The sequence below is a fragment of the Neopelma chrysocephalum genome, unplaced genomic scaffold, assembly GCF_003984885.1.
Source record: "Neopelma chrysocephalum unplaced genomic scaffold, ASM398488v2 Primary Assembly neopelma1_44, whole genome shotgun sequence".
Classification (NCBI taxonomy): Eukaryota; Metazoa; Chordata; class Aves; order Passeriformes; family Pipridae; genus Neopelma; species Neopelma chrysocephalum.
The window spans coordinates 13,908,474-13,924,673 of NW_020897703.1; the positions used below are offsets into that span (position 1 = coordinate 13,908,474).

A 16,200-nucleotide genomic window follows, 5' to 3' on the forward strand; every position below is an offset into this window, starting at 1 on the left:
ATATAGTGTATCTGTTTTTTATGTAGATACATACACACTGCACACAAGCACACACTATATATAGCAAATACAGTACATTAGGTTCTATAAGGGTACATATATACATACTATACACATACACTGTTATTTGTAGTGCTGTACCACTGTATATATAATATATACTATATATAGTACTATGTGTGTAGGGTATATATCAGCATATATAAAGCCCAATATACTGTATTAGTACTAAACCTTATGATCAGCTACTTAACTGTTCTCCCAGTCCATATTTTGTCTTGTAAAAAATGTTTCTTGTCCTATGTAAATGAGAATACTTGTTTAATAAATGCAGGTTGAGTTCACATCTTTGACATGCTCTGAAGGGTCTAGTGGCATCTTCTGGTTCTAGTCCTGGAAGTTTCCTGCCCACAACAAATGCTGGCCTAGCACATATCCAGCTAACCCTTATCTTCAGGCTTTGTTGCATCAAAAGGCCTCTCAGCAAAGGCGAGCAAAGGATCCTGTGAGGGCTGACATCTTAAAAGCAGAGATAAACTACTGTTTCTCTGTTGTTTTTGTGGGTTTTCCCCCTGCGTATTTTTGGCTTTTCTGTGGGTTTTTTTGGTGGACTTGAAGCTGTACCCTGCAATTGTGTTACTGACCGTCAGAATCAATCTTTCACTGCTAAATAGAGATAGGTATATGAAGTCCTTGACCAATTTTGGGGGATGTATCCCTCTCCCCTACTTACTCAAATACTCATCTGGCAGCATTTAGGAAAATTTTTAGGAGGCTGGTTGCATTGAAGGTCCCCTGGGCAGTGTGAGTGCAAGCATGGAGTGAGGAGAGGGCAGCTTGCCTTGCCAGGAGCTGACACTTGGAGCTCTGCCAGGCTCCAGGCTCTGCCTGACCCTGAGCACCACTGGCAGCCACAGCAAGCAGCAGAGAGCCTGCGAGCACGAGATTGTGCGTTATCTCCTGCAGCTCCTTGTCTGCCCCTCTGCGTGGGGCAGGAGCAGGAGCTATGGCAATACCGAGAATCGGAGAACTTGTTACAGCTTGTGGCTTTCAGCATATTCTACTGAACTTGGCTATGGCCACCTCAGTTAAGTATGATAAAATCACTATTACCAAGACAATGTTTAATTAAAAAAAATTTATTTCACACTTCTATACAAATATCCACAGGTCATTTCTAATCATGGAATGATGTAGCATTGTTAGCCAGTATAATGAAAGTCTGAGATAAAAGTATACCAGTGACATGACTTATTTTTCAAGAACTTTCACTTTAACACTGCTAAGACATTCATGTTCTTAGGCGAGGGCCAGAATCTGCTTTTAGATTCAGGGGTATTTGTTAAGCTTCTTAGCCCTGATTAGCCTGGCTTCTGATGTTGCTGAGCCTTTCAGCAATAAGCTAGAATTTTAAAAGCTCAAACACTGGGTAACATCAACATTCATATGCAAATGTTCATAAAAATCAGTCATAACATATTGAGATTATTTAGTGTTAAGAAAGGTGAGTGTAGTAAATTAATTGTAACTTTTTAGGTGACCACACCTTCGTACTAATGTTCAAAGTTAGTAGTAAAAATAAGACACTTGACAACTGCCCTCCTAGCAGGTTTTTACCCTATGAGGGGAAAAAGTACCAAGAGGTTTTTGCATAGTTCAAATTATGAGCAATTAAATGCATACTTTTTGAGTAGAATTTTGTTTCACATGGAATAAACAGTTGTGAACTAAATCTTTGTTCTTAAATAGTACCAACACTTTATAACATGGGTAAAAAAGTAAACTCTTTAAATAATTTTATCACTTATGGTACAGTAACTAGATTACTGATAAACGACATCATGGTTCTACTTTATCAACATTCAGGTATTCCAGATGAATCAGTAGTCTCAATGTGGATCAGCTCCAGATCCACACAGTGAAGGTAAATGAGGCATCTACAGACTCCTTCAAGTGCTGTATAACAGTTGCAGTAGTCAATGCCTTTTGCCAAAGAGGAAGTCCTTATGAAGCTGGAAAGCTGTTTTGAGAGAACTCACTTTCTTACAGCAAGTATAAAACTCTATCTAAACCCCTACTTCTGCTTGGTGTCCAAATCCTTAAATAGTCTGCAATAATATACAAATCATGTTACAAGACCTGATGTTACAACACATAAACTTAAAAGTATCAGGAAAAGAAAGGCCCCATACACATTATTAGCATAAATATTTACATTTTTAGAAAGTATTGGCACCTTCAGTTACTTATTAAAATGCAGTGAAAGCCTCAGGTCTCATAATCTTAAGTTCAAAAACACAGTGGATTTGAAAATTCATTTAAGTCTTTGACCTAACATTTAGTCAAAGACAATGATTTATAACAAAAATAAATACAAAAATGACTAAAATATATATATACAAAAAGTACATCTAATATTCAAGCCTCTCTTTTTAAAAAAAACCTGTGTATATTTGTTGTGAGCAAGAATCACACAATCTGATCTTAAAAAAAAAATTTAAAAAATCAAGCAACATGACCCATTGCACATGTAATTTAAGATGATGCTTCTTGTTAAGCCCTAACTACTGCTGCAGGTAAAGGTTATGACTAAAGCAAACTTGCAGGTCTTCAGTTATACTTGAACAAAGTGTGTTAAGGCCACTGTGTGTTTGTAAAGCACTATGCATTGAGGGAACAATGGAGAACCTGTCTTGACGTTAATTGTCCATTCCTTACATACCCAGGAAGAAGGTCAGGATCACAGGAAAAGGTCTGCTATAGTGGTTTTGCATATTTTGCAGAAAAGACCCCAAATCAACATAGTATTTTCTGAAGTGTGGGTTAGATTTGAGAGGGGAAAGAGGCAGTCTGAAAATTAAATAATGCAAATAAAGTCTGTTGAAGCAATTTTAACTGTGCAAATAAAAGCCTCAGTATTAGTAATATCTACAATCAAATGGTGAATGTCCATAGTGTTCATAGGTCTAACTCCATCAGTATTCCATTAATGAAAAGCTTAACCTCTATCTGAACTTTCTGGATGGAAAACATTTTTCTCTAAGAATAACTTTCATTTTCATTCCATTTTGTGAACCACTGTTTTGTCTCATCTTTGATCTGTCGCTCTTCTTTTCGAATTCTTACAGCGTGATAGCTGGGGACACTGTCTTCGTACCTGGAACGCTGGAAGAACCCACACTGGGGTAGAGGAGAAAAAGAACAGTTTAGGTTTAAGTTGCTGCCAAAGTACTACAATCATAGAGGCACTAAATTCTTCCTTTGCAAAAATACAAAGGTAAGAAAATTGAAAAGAAAAATATGTAAGCCAAAAATGTAGCATACATAGCTGTAAAAATGTGAGGCAGCAGGTGTACATTAGTTGTTCCAGCAGCACTTGAAGACAAATGGCACAGTCTGACCATATGGTGGTAATCTAACACCTTAAAAAGATTCCCTCCAGTACAAAGCTGTTCATTCATCTAATGAGAGCATTTACTGCTACACAAAGAAGTAGGTACAGTTCAGGAAAGCTGCTTCTCCTGAATCAAAGGTAACTGTGTACTTCAGTGTCTTCCTGCATGGTGACATGATTTACCCTTAAAAATCTACAAAAAGACTTCCAGAACCTTCAAGAAAAGTTAAACTAGGGCCTTGTTTTTCAAAGCACCATCTCAGCTATAGTCATCTGAACTAATTACACATATGCAGTATTAGAAACACAAGTCTTGCTTACTTTGCCATGGGAAATCACTCTAGATAAAATCCTGTACAGTTTATTTGTGCTCTGCAATTTCTTATCCAAAGCCACTGTAAAAACTGATTTTAAATATAGAGGAACAGATTGAAATTAATTTTCAAAACAAAATGGAGCTATGGCCACCATGTTACCAAGATCATGATTGGCAGACACTCAGCTGTGCATGCTTACAGATCACTGAGGTAAGATTAGGGTTAAGAGACATTGTGCCATCCAGCTGTCATTAGGTACTGCTGGGGGTAAGAAAAGATTAAAGTGGCAAGGTCTTTTTGTTCGTAGTGTTTAGAGTGCTGGGTTTTTTGATTTTGTTTGGTTGGCAGTTAGAGTTTTTTTTAGTATTAGAACTTACATGGACCTGAATTAAAAAAGTTATAGTGAGCATAGACCAAATCTTCAGCAATCTCATAGTTAAGATTTCATTACACACTGTTTTGACATAATTCATTAAGAATTCTTCCCCACCCCCTGATCCCAAGCATCACTTACTGATATAATGTACAAGCATGTGATACCTTAATTTGAATAAAGGTTTCTGGAAGCATAAAGCATCTAGTACCTTCAGCAAAGTGTGTTCCTAGAAAAGTGTACCTTAGAACTCAAGTAAAACAGATGTTTCCATGCAATAAATTCTCATTATGAAAACCCCTCTCATTATAAGCAACGTGGACCTTTTAGCATGCACTAAAGGTTAGTAAAGCAAGTTTATATATCATCCACGTTTATATATGTTTACATTTTAACTCTACAGTGTTGATTACTGTCTTGCAAGCTTAAAGACTCACTTGTAGTGTTAAAACATAAATTTAAAAAAAAGACTAAACCCCATTGCAAAAGAACAATATGTTTGCTAAAGAAATAAACAAGAAGTATTTTAGACCAAGGTAAACACCTGTGTGTGTTCACATGCACCAAAGGCTGAAAATTATCAACAGCATGAGCAAGCAAGTACAACAGTTTGAAATCCAAAAGTTAATAGAACATATGCAGAAAAAGCTTCACAGTTAGCCACCACAACCATAGCATGTGCCACAGCTAAAAATTAAAAAATATCATCAGTTACCAATTACAGAAGTAGATCAATACTATGCATCAGAAGTAAGCCTCTCTTTATCAGATGGCTGAGCATGGATCTCAGCCTTGTGATATGTGGCATCGTAATGATCTTTCTTATTTCTCTTGAAGAAACCACACTACAAGGAAGCAAGGTATTTAGTCAATTTTTGTGGACTGGAAGATGTCAAACCTATTAAAACTAACTTTAATTAACTCTGTGAACTGTCTTCCTGTTATCCCTCCACAGGCCAACCAAAAACAAAAAAAAAATAACAAGAACTCAGCTGTTTCTAGATCTGAGAACTTCTTGGACTAACTTGATCTATAAAGTAACAGAATAACCCAAGTTATTAACAGAATAACCTGACAATATTATTTTAGAGGCATTTTGGTAAATTTGTAATAAATTGCTTGGATTTTTTTAAGAAAAGGTACAATAAATTATGTCCAAGAAGCCTAGAAAGCTGTTTGTGGACCAGTGCACAGGACAGACAAGAACAAAGGGTAGAACAAAAACAATTACTGCTTTGACCTGTTCAACACAAGCTTTTATCTTAAACCAATTATGTATCTGTCTTTGCAGTATAATGTTTGTCCTTCATAATACAGCACAGAGTTTGTCATCAAAAGCAGCATTTTACGCTGTGTGTGCGTGTAAAAAATGCTTGTATTTTCATGTGAAGTAAAACACCAGTAGTTATAACCTAACAGCCTACCTGAAGTATTAATTCATCAGGAACATATGCAGGAGCAGCTGGGCATTTATTAGAAAATAAGGAAGTCATAACTATCCTGTGAGGAATAACCTGCAGCAAATAGTAGTTCCTCAGTAAAGCTAATTGCTGCAGTTTTGCCGGAAAAAAAGTGACAGGATAGTCTTCTTCACCTCTTCTTTCTTAATAACCTTCTAAAATAATCCCATAACAGCAAATACTAACTGTCTACCCTGTAAAAACTAAGAATAAAAGAGCTGTTCTGTTATACCTGGGACTACAAGTAGTTGGCATTTTTACAAAGGTCATTTGAAAAATAGGTACTTGTTTTTTTCTTTCTCAAATTGTTAACCTTTTGCTACACATACTTATTTACTCCTCCTAAGATTTTTTAAAAGCCCATACTACAGAAATTCACCAGCACAGTTGGCTGTGTATTATTACTGTACCTTTTGGTTATTTTTATCTACTATCAGTTTAATGGTACTTCTAATGTTATGAGAACATAGCCCTGCTAAAGCATTTGTAAACAGCTCACATGAAGTTTTACACCTAACTGCAGAGGCTCCCATTAGCTGTATCCAGCTATGGTCTCTAAACATTTGTCTTGAATTTTGCCCAGAGCTCAAAATACTTCCTTTTGAGGATGTGAAAACAGAAAAATTACGTAAGTCTGTCCATATAACCATTTTAATTCCAAATGCTGCAAAATTGAGAAACTAATAATGTATGGTTTGAGCAGTTTTGCCCTATTTTGAGTCCCAAATACTTAATCATTTGCTTAATTAGTTTGCTATCTTGTCAGTTATAGAGCAGGAAATAAAAAATAGCCAGATGAATAAAAACTCACCTTCCACAGCAGGAATACCAACAGTGCAAGCATCAGTATTCCAGCAAGAATTGCCACCGCAATGATCCACCAAGGTACTCCCGTATAAAGGGCTACTGGTTTTGCAGGAAAGACAGTAACACGCACCTGAAGGACAGAAAATACGTGAAGATGGAAAGAGCATTTCCGAAGATCCATGTGTAATTATAAAGCTACAACATATACAGTCTTATCTCTTCTCTAACAAGATGTCTTCTACAAAATGTTTTTGAAGAAGAACACCTACTGGTATCATTTCAATATGGTAGTGAATTTTCCCAACCCAATTAAAAGGTAAAAATGATCAATAATTCAAAACTCCGTTAAAAAGTTAGACTTTAAGCTAGTTTTGTTTTAAATTTGTTTGTTTCCTAGTCTTTTGAGATCAGCTGGCATCATCACAACCATAATACGTGATTAGCACTAAACACTGAACCTACCTGAGCAACTTCATTTGTGAGTTTAACATTCTTAGCTGCAGCAGGAACACTGATAGAAGCCCTAACAAGAACGTCCAGGTAATTCATTTTGGAGAAGTCCTGTTCCAAAATAAAATACAGATATCAGGCACAGAACAGGAAAGAACCCTGACCTTTCAAAAATTACAGGTAAGAAGACTTACCTCTAAGAAAGTGCTGTTCCACAGTCTGGAACGCAGCACAATAGATGCCTTGCTGTCTAAACCCTTCAGGGGACATTTTATGTCCACACACCGTGCATTTACATTGCAGTCCTGCAATTACAAATTTCTACATGTAAATAAGATCACGTTCTCACAGACTGTTTAAACCTCACCCCAAGATTAAAAATTGGATTATATGCATCATACTTATGTGCAAGAACCAGTATCCGTTTGTACTAACAGCAATAGAAAAATACCATGAAGATACTATTACCTGTTTATTTTAAAGTAGATAACAAAGCAAATATTCTTTCCTAGTTCACTCTCATCAGTAGATAATTTCAAATTTTAAAAGCATTAGTACTTGGATGTAAGATAAAAACAAGATAGAGAGAAATTCTTTCACCCTGACAAACTCAGAAAAGCCCTCTTATAAGTGCAGGGGGACATATCTGATCCAAGACTACATACCAAGATTTTGTGTTTTCTTTCTGCAAATAAAGGAAACGCTTGGCTGTCCGTGATCTGCTTCTCTGCAACCTCACGCTTCCTTCTTGAGTTATGGGATTCCTAAAAGGGGAAAAAAAATAAATAAAAACTAGTTTATCATAAGAATCTTTTAATTCTGACCCCATACAACCAGTGAAACTAGAGTTCAGTGAGTATTTTCTTCTTCCAAAATCAGCACAAGTGACATCATTATATATCCCTATTTACCTACATTTATTGCTAATAGTAAAGTTGGGACAGCTACTAAAATTTGAGATTACCTAAAGAAAGGCCAACTGACTATTTTCTTTAATAGGGCAAGGGGAGGTTTAGATTTATAAAGCCTTCAATGCTATCTCCATTTTTGTTCTAGATAAAGGGTATTAATGGTACTCTGCTAAAAGAATAAGGTTGCGCTGAGGCTGACAGATGCAGGGTTTTTTGAACTGTATAGTAATTACAGTCAGTAAAAATTATATTAATATAGTGATCTGACAAGAATGGATTTATGTACATGCGGTTTTAATGGTGGAAAATAAAACTCCTCCCATATGATCTTAAAATTATATGAAAAAAAGAAAAAAGGCTTAGGTTTTAGGAAAAAGATCTTGCTAGATAGGCACAAGGCAGGCCTATAAGAATTGCCTGAGAAATTCTTTTTATTATATTTGTTGTAAATAAGTAAATTTAAGTGCAAGCCCTTTGTCTTTAAAAAATTACAAAGAATTCCTCCAGGCTGGGGAGATGTTTACAGTTATTTATTGTTTTCTGAGTAAGAACTCAGGGTTTTTTTTATTGAAGAGATTTCAATAATGCTGATGAAATTGGTTAGAGCAATCAGCAGTTTCATCCTGTGTAAGAGCATATGCCAGGAGAGCCCATTGCAAAACCAGTCACACCAACACAGCATCTACCCTTTAGCATATTAGCCTCATTAGCTGTTATGAAGCCTCCTAATAAGCTTAATCTTTGATACATTGTTCATGTATTGTACTTGTGAGCTTCTTTAGATAAAAAAATAAATCCTTCTGGAGCGAGCTCTGATATGCCCTACTATCACGTGCTGTGGAGTGCTTTCATTTGTACCAATTCACGAATAGAAGACAGGGTAACATAACATACCACAACATGCAGAATGTTGATTTCATTCTCAGGTTGACAGGAGACTTTTTCCAAGCCTTTGGAGTCTATTTTCACCAAATAAAGCAGCCATTTGCCATTATTAATTTCCTTAGGCCACTGGATGTCCAGGGAAGCAGTGCCAAATGTTTTCAGTGGTCTGCCCAAGTTAGTTACCTATTAAAACAAACGTTCTTTAAACTGTGAAATACTTTTTAAAGGGATTTTTTTTCTTGAAAACATTATTGACTCGGCCAAGCTTTAAACATGCAGCTAGCAGGAAATTTAGATCAGATGAAAGGCAGTCAAAGCACTACAAAGACAAAGCATATACTAAAAGTAGCACACTTGGATAGCAAGTAAATATAGGACTTAAAAATGTAAGATTTAAAACTCCCTAACAAACTTTTAATTGTTGATTTTTAGAAATCTATTCTCATGTGAAATGACAACTCCAATTTAGAGTTAACAAATCATGCAGTTACATAACTGAGGCAAACTGCAAGTTATGAGGAACTCTGACACACAGAGATAACCAGCTCTTGCTCTCGTAAGTATGAAAGTTGTTTCCCAACCTCTTTTTTCCTTGCCTAGTGTTACTATTCATGATAGCAAGTTCTAAATCAGCTATTCTAACTCCTGCTACTGTAATACATGCATGCAGGTACAGAAGGAAATAAAGGACTGATGGAGATGGACTTTAATTTTTCTCTTAGTCTTCTCCTTGATTTATATTTGAAGATGAAACCAGTGGAATAGACTCACACGCTCGGAGGGGCTCTTGCGGTGTCTCCATGTGCCAGCTCAGCCCTGCAGGCAGCACGTGCCCATAACTCGCTGCCTGTGGGCACCAGCCAGTGCCTGGGCAGGCCACAGGCAGGTTCTGCTCTGACTTTTGTTCCCTACCTGCAGGGGGTTTATGCCCTACAACTGAACATGCATGAACTGCTCCACAAAAAAAAAAAGTGTACAGACAGACTCAGGTCACTTCCTCAAAATATGACCATAAAATATCAAAGCCTAAAGAAAGTCAGGAATTTGGTACAAGGAAACCCAATTCAAATATATCAACTTTTCCAAGTATTCATATGCATAAAATGATAAGCTGTGCATTTGATTAAAAGCAGCTGTTGACTTTATCTAAATACTCACTCTGAATTCATACTCTATGAGGCTTCCAATATTATCTTCAGATTTCATAGCACTCTCACCAACGATGTTACCTCCAAAATACACCTGAGAAGGCTTAGCAATTCTGTTCAGGTGGGGGTGGGGAAGGAAAATAGTCAGATTTATATGAGTCTGCAGCAGAACTGTCCCCAGACCCCCATTTGTTATGCTATCAACACTTACCCAGTGAGCGATAAAAGCAATTCAATAACCACTTTAGCACTGGCTGTAATTGGAGTCAAATTAACTTGAGTGCTTGTTCTACAATGAAAAGGAAACAATGGTGTTTATTTTACAAATGTAATGGTTTTCACTTTACTATTAAATTACTTCTGTGAAAGGAACAAATGAATTCAAAATGTTTATGACTGTATATAAAAACACAGCGCATGTGCATGAACACCAAGAAAACTTACGTTTCCAGCTTCAGGTTAATGTCCAAATCTGTTGTATCAACATTAACTTTAGTGGTACTTAAGATCAGATAAAAGGTTACCTAGACAAGAAAGAATATAATGAAATACATAAACATTTTGTAAAATATATTGATATATGCAATATTATAAAAATGCACCATCAAGTTCTGGAGTTAAAAAGACAGGTCTAAATCAAATTTTCAGTTCCGGCACACAGAAACTTTGGACGACCGCAGTCAGAAATGAGATTTTACAACTTGAGTAAAATAGTTGCAACTTACATTGGAATTTCTCTTAAAAGGATTTCCAAGTTCACACTCTGCTTGAGAACCATTTTGGTTAGCACCACACGTTAGCTGTTTTTCCTGATTGAACAGAATACATTTATCAGTATTAAAATTACCTGAAAATATTTAAAAATTTTTAACGTATTTTCTCTTAAAAATACTTACAGGATAACCCCTCATCTCCCTGAATGCAGAGTACGTCAGACTGTCTGGAAAAGTTGCAATTAGTTTAGCTTCATATGCATCTTCACCATCTTCTTGTGGATTTTTTGGATTAGATGGATTGTTTGTCACTGTTATTTCCAGGGCAATATCTTTCTGATCTTTCAGAACAAGCACTGGCACATTGTTTTCCCTACAGAAGCAAGAGTATGCAGGGTTGTGTGCATTAGGAAAACAAATGCGTATGAAAGTTTGCTTCTTCTCATGGTTTACTTGAATAGAATTTCCTGTATTAGCAAGAATTACTGTAAGGCTATAAACACATGAACGTTCATAGTTTTTTTCCCCCAGACCAGTATTTCATCTCTGAAAGTGGCCAGCAGTTAACAGGACAGAACAGACTGATAAATCCCTCAAGTAATCAAGTTTATAGTATTTCTGAACTAGCACTTTCATCTGATTCACATTCAGTAGTGATGAATTTTCTCCAAATCAATCTACTGATCTGCTTTTTTCTTGTAAAGTGCATGATTTTGGCTTCTGAGTCAGGGTGTGGCCCTCACTGCTAAAGGTGACTGACTGTTGACAGTGAGTAAACACACCTCCTTCTATTTGTTTTACCCCTTCTCTAATTTCACTGGCCTTCCAGGGAGGAGGGATGCAGCGGGGTGCTGGATGTTTGTGACAGTGAAATGGTTACTCTGTTTATTTCTCGGTAACTGCTTGTCTTGGGCTACTAGACTATACTGCCTTAAGTTGTCATACTCACAATAAAATTTCATCTACAAAACAGTTAACAGTGTCACACAGTAAACTACTGCGAGGTTGGTTTAGAATCTCATTTCTCCAGGTGTCAAAAATTTTTTTCTTTTAGTCCACACCTGCACAGTTGTGGCCACTTTGTATCCATTTGACTCTGTACCACTTTTCTTCTCAAGCTCATCCCCTCTCCCCTCTTTCCTCCTCCTGACAGATCAGTACTATTACGCTGGGTTGTGTTTGCCAGACAGAAAACAAAGCTGCTCTCTCTCCCAGAACCCTCTCCTAAAAGTTCTTTTAAGCACTTGTTAATAATTTGAACTTTAGCAATGCATTAATCAAGGCTTACAGCGGTAGAGAAGTGAACCTGTCTTCATTTCCTTCTCTAGTGCAAAACCGGTACTGAAGTTTCAGATTGCTGTGACATTCATTGTCTTCTCCACATCCTTCTTTTAAGAACTCCACCTAAATAAAACCAAAGCAATTTTACCGCCTGACATACGATAGTAGCTTAAAACAAGATTTCTCAAGTGCACTGCATAAAGCATCTACGCGGAACTCAGAGACACTTTCCTGGACAGAGGTCAGATTTTCACCTGCCTGTCAAGTTTTTCTTTGTGAGATATATAGCCCTTGATCTTGGTAATTTAGAACTTGAAATATAACTAAAAAGCAGAGTTGGATAATTCTAAGTGAGAGGTACCCTTCTAATAAGGAAATACATCCTTAAGTCTGATTCTTCAGTGAGCACTGAGGAAATGCAAACTTTTAACTGAGATATTCTCTCCCTTTTACATCACTACTGCAGTCATTGCTCAAAGGCTGTTACAACATCCAGCGGAAGGATTAAACTGTACATTATTTTGTTATGTGAGACAAGTGTTCACAGCAGGAGACAATGGATTTCCATTTTTAATCAAAAGTACATTTCCTCCTAAACTTGCTGGGGAGAGGGAAAAAACCCTAGCAGCTATGCCATCTTCACTTTTGTTGCAAAATAAACGCAGGATCTAGTTCATAACATGTGCTAACAAGTTCAGAACAAAATATAAAATAATAAGCCAGTAGTTGCAAGTCCAGTGCCACCCCAGTTGTTTCCTTTGGCCATCATTTAGCTTTCTACAGTCTTTAAAATTCAGTTACTTATAGATGTGCAGATTTATATGAATATGTGATATCAAAGGCTTACTTTTGTGGTCTTTGTTTCAGATTCATTTGAATTTAGAATTGGTATAAGATCTGGAAGTGTACTCTCTTTTCTTGTGGACGGTGAGCTAGACTCCAGGCCAGCAATTTTAACACTGACTGATACTGGAATGGGACGTAGCTTATCTTTAATTTTTTCCTGTTAAAATATTAAATAAAATATTAAAATAAATGGCATAGTTAGTATACCATGCAGAGATGAAAAACAACACAAAAATGAGCTTTTTCTAAACAGCATTTTCTAAACACATGCAAGAACACAAAGTGCACAGCCTGCCTTTCTTTTTCCTGGCTTCCCAATCTGATGATTTCTCTCACCATTAAGAATTCTTAGGAACAACAGATGGTAATTCAGGCAGGTAAAATTCACACTCCAGCAGTAAAATAAAGTTAGAATAGGTTGGATTGAGCTCTGAGCAACCTGGTCTAATGGAAGGTGTCCCTGTCCATGGCAGGGGGGTTGGAACTGGATGATCTTTAAGGGTCCCTTCCAACCCAAAACATTCTATGATTCTATTGCATAAATTCAAGCTCTTTAATCTGCTGTGGTCAAAAGAAACCTTGGAGGAGGACTCATTCCTGCTGAGCCACAGAGAGGGAGTTTGTTCAGCTCCTGGAGCAATGCCACCGTTAACGGGCAGTGTAGCAGCCAAGTCAAGAGAGCACACACCAAGCTTTCTTGCCCTGCCCATTCATCCACTCCAAAACCCATGGGTTAAAATTCTTTTCCTAGACAGTCACACCATTAAATTCTGTAACAATTACTTCTGTTGGAAATAGCTCTCCATTTCTGGCATTTAGTTCCTCTCTATTGTTTGAAATCAGTTCAGCTCTATTGACCTCCAGAGCATGCTGCAGTGGCTACAACTTTTATACATACTTTGCAAGAAAAGCAACAGGAGGAAGCAGCATGTGTGCAGGGAATAGTAAAGTACTAAACTATGGGGAGGTTCTATTTTTGAAGCTTTATATTGCATGTGGCTTTTAAATTATATACAAAGATTCCTTCCATGAAGCTGAAAAAGAAAAAAGCTTTTTTTTTTTGGTTTAAATGGATCTAAATGAAAAGGAAATAAAATACTCTTCCTTACCTGTAGTACAAGCTTTGTAGTCACGCACTCCCATGAGTTCTGTCCCCTCAGGGTTGTACTTGCAGTAAACTGATCAGACGAGTGGTCACTGAACCGTACCCTGGACGGCAGGCCCAGCTGCCGCCTCTCGTTTTCCACTTCAAACGTATAGTTGATCTCTGTGTGGAAAAAATAAAATAAGTCACTACAAAAAAAGAATCATTGCCTTATTAAAAAGAACTTTAACTTCTCCAGGTATGATCTTACAGCATTATTCTAGAAGATTGTTTCAGCCAGTCCTGGGCTTCACAAACTGTTTTCAGTTATTTACAAAACTTTCTGTCAGTTTTGTCCCACCACAGTCAAGGGCCAGGTACCCCATGCGTGATCTGTAGCAAACTTCTAAACCAAATCCTGTTATTCCCAAAGTACACCGTTCCTTTACGGGGGAGCTGTAATTGCTGCTGCAGAGCCAGCAGAGGGCTGAGGTACCACAATGTAAATATCCTAACTTGGCTGTCTGGGATTCCTGTTGTGTCCCAAATGGCACCTGAGAGCCAGCAGGATTCTGAGGTCAGAGTACACTGTTAATTTTACCACTGAAAGCACAAGTGTGACTAGAGCTTTCTAGTTGTGTGCTAAGGCATGTTTTGATAGACCTGAACTCGGTGCATGTTTTAATCGTTCTCTTCACTGAGCCAATTCAATGTTGCACGGATGGGAACAGCACTGAGTGTGCCAGGCCACTCACAGATGGACACAGGGAGCAGCCTCTGAGAGCTGGTAGCACTTGACCTGTTGATGGACCAGGACCTCATTCAGGCACATCCTTTAGATTTTACAAGTAATGGAGAAACTCAACACAGGAGGAAAATGAGCTTTGGGCTTAAAATTCTTCTAATTTCCTCTCAAAATCCTACACGGTTCTCCAAGAGGTAGTAACAGCACCATTGTAACAAGTGCTTTACATTTTTTACTATAATTGTGGCACAGTCTTCCAGTCTTCTATTAACACAAATTTTTTTATTTCAGTTACTGATTTCCACAAAACCAGTTTTATAGGGTAACCCTACAGTAAGAAATAATGCTTACTAACGATATATAAAATGGGCTTTTTAAACTATTGTCTAAAGCAGCAGTAACCTAGAGAGGAAAAATGGTTTGGGTCTGTATGGCAGCCATTTACTCACTAGCAGTTAGAAAGCTTCTGTCATCCACAGAACAGCTTAACACACCAGCATGACTAACTACAGATAGTGCAACATCTGACCTTAGTAACGAGTCACATTTTAAATTTGACAGTCCCTGTCTGAGATGAGTCACTACAATTTGAGTACTACTTTTCCATCATAAGCTCTAAAGAAAAAAAGAAAACAAATCACATGACAAACAGATCAAAAATCATTATCTTTAAAACTTACTTATTCTTGGATTTAAATCTCTGGGGTTTGCAGTATATTTGAAACATGCTTTCACATCCATCCTGTAAAAAGTACGGAGAAACTCATATTAACTTTACTAAGGCATGGTCCAACAGACTGAAAAGTTTTAATAGTGCATTCACTGATCTTAGCAGTCTTATGACTATGGTATTTGCTGCTTACCAGACTGGATTACAAAGCAAAAAAAAATGTTTAATAAGCAATTAGAAAAATTTTCTGGCATTTGCTCCTATGTCTCTACTCAAGAGAAAGCTGTTCAAGCCCAGATATTTGTGTTAAAAGTAATTTTCAAAAGCAGACATTATGAACTGAACATATTCCACACCTTGTCTTTAGCACAATAGTTGTAAGAAATTCAGGAAGTCAAAATGCAGATACATTTGCTTAACCTGCACAATTGTCATATCCCTTCACTTTAACATCATCACTGAATGAATTTTGACAACAGAAAACTCAATACACCAAGGCTTCGGATAGAATTTTTTATTTACCATATCTCACTATGGTCCTCAGGATTCTTTTTCTTTAGATCAATTCTGTCAGGCTGTACTGTAATGTTTCTTCTAATGCTAATCACAGGCCGAGATCTTCATTTGAGGGGAAATGGGGAATGAAAAGAAAGAATAAAAAAAAGAAGTTTCTGTTTAGATTAATGAAATAATTCATGTGAATCCCAGATGCCCTCCACACCTGCACTGATTTGCAACAAAGACACCCCAAGAAAAAGATTTTGGCTTTGATACTAGTTAGAAACAAAAGAAAACTATTTAAGCAAAGCAAGTAACAAAGAACAACTACCATTGTACTGAATGCCTGACAGGAAAGCAGGCTAGCTAATGTGATGTTGTGGTTGTCATTTTATACACTTACGAAAAACAGAAAATTCAGCGGTGGTTTCTACCCCAACAGTAATTCAGCCCCTGTGAACAACTGTAGGTACTAAAGTTCATTCAGACTGATGTTCACAACAGTTTTAATGTGGAGCCTGGGTGGCTGTGGGAAATGTTTTCATTGCCTAATTCCTCTGCATGGAGGCTGTTACCATAATTCAGCCTCACAACTTTCCTTTTCGGAAGGGACAAGAG

General features: G+C 37.1%; 1 protein-coding gene across 4 annotated transcripts in view; it reads right to left on the reverse strand.

Moving 5' to 3' along the window:
- Window positions 1-1,123: 1,123 nt before the first annotated feature.
- ITGA6 (integrin subunit alpha 6) overlaps window positions 1,124-16,200 on the reverse strand; it is a 105,273-nt gene continuing 90,196 nt past the window's right edge. For 3 of the 4 annotated variants that reach the window (XM_027678554.1, XM_027678552.1, XM_027678550.1), the window contains 16 exons: window positions 15,607-15,702; window positions 15,095-15,156; window positions 13,695-13,852; window positions 12,587-12,742; window positions 11,747-11,862; window positions 10,642-10,831; window positions 10,471-10,554; window positions 10,190-10,269; window positions 9,957-10,034; window positions 9,756-9,858; window positions 8,607-8,780; window positions 7,467-7,565; window positions 6,996-7,106; window positions 6,814-6,912; window positions 6,356-6,481; window positions 1,124-3,180 (listed from right to left, as the gene is read on the reverse strand). In XM_027678554.1, coding sequence (XP_027534355.1) covers window positions 3,040-3,180; window positions 6,356-6,481; window positions 6,814-6,912; window positions 6,996-7,106; window positions 7,467-7,565; window positions 8,607-8,780; window positions 9,756-9,858; window positions 9,957-10,034; window positions 10,190-10,269; window positions 10,471-10,554; window positions 10,642-10,831; window positions 11,747-11,862; window positions 12,587-12,742; window positions 13,695-13,852; window positions 15,095-15,156; window positions 15,607-15,702 — 1,873 coding nt within the window. In that variant the 3' untranslated portion in view covers window positions 1,124-3,039. Of the gene's footprint in view, window positions 3,181-4,799; window positions 4,930-6,355; window positions 6,482-6,813; window positions 6,913-6,995; window positions 7,107-7,466; window positions 7,566-8,606; window positions 8,781-9,755; window positions 9,859-9,956; window positions 10,035-10,189; window positions 10,270-10,470; window positions 10,555-10,641; window positions 10,832-11,746; window positions 11,863-12,586; window positions 12,743-13,694; window positions 13,853-15,094; window positions 15,157-15,606; window positions 15,703-16,200 lie in introns of all 4 variants that reach the window. The other variant, XM_027678551.1, reaches the window with a different exon arrangement.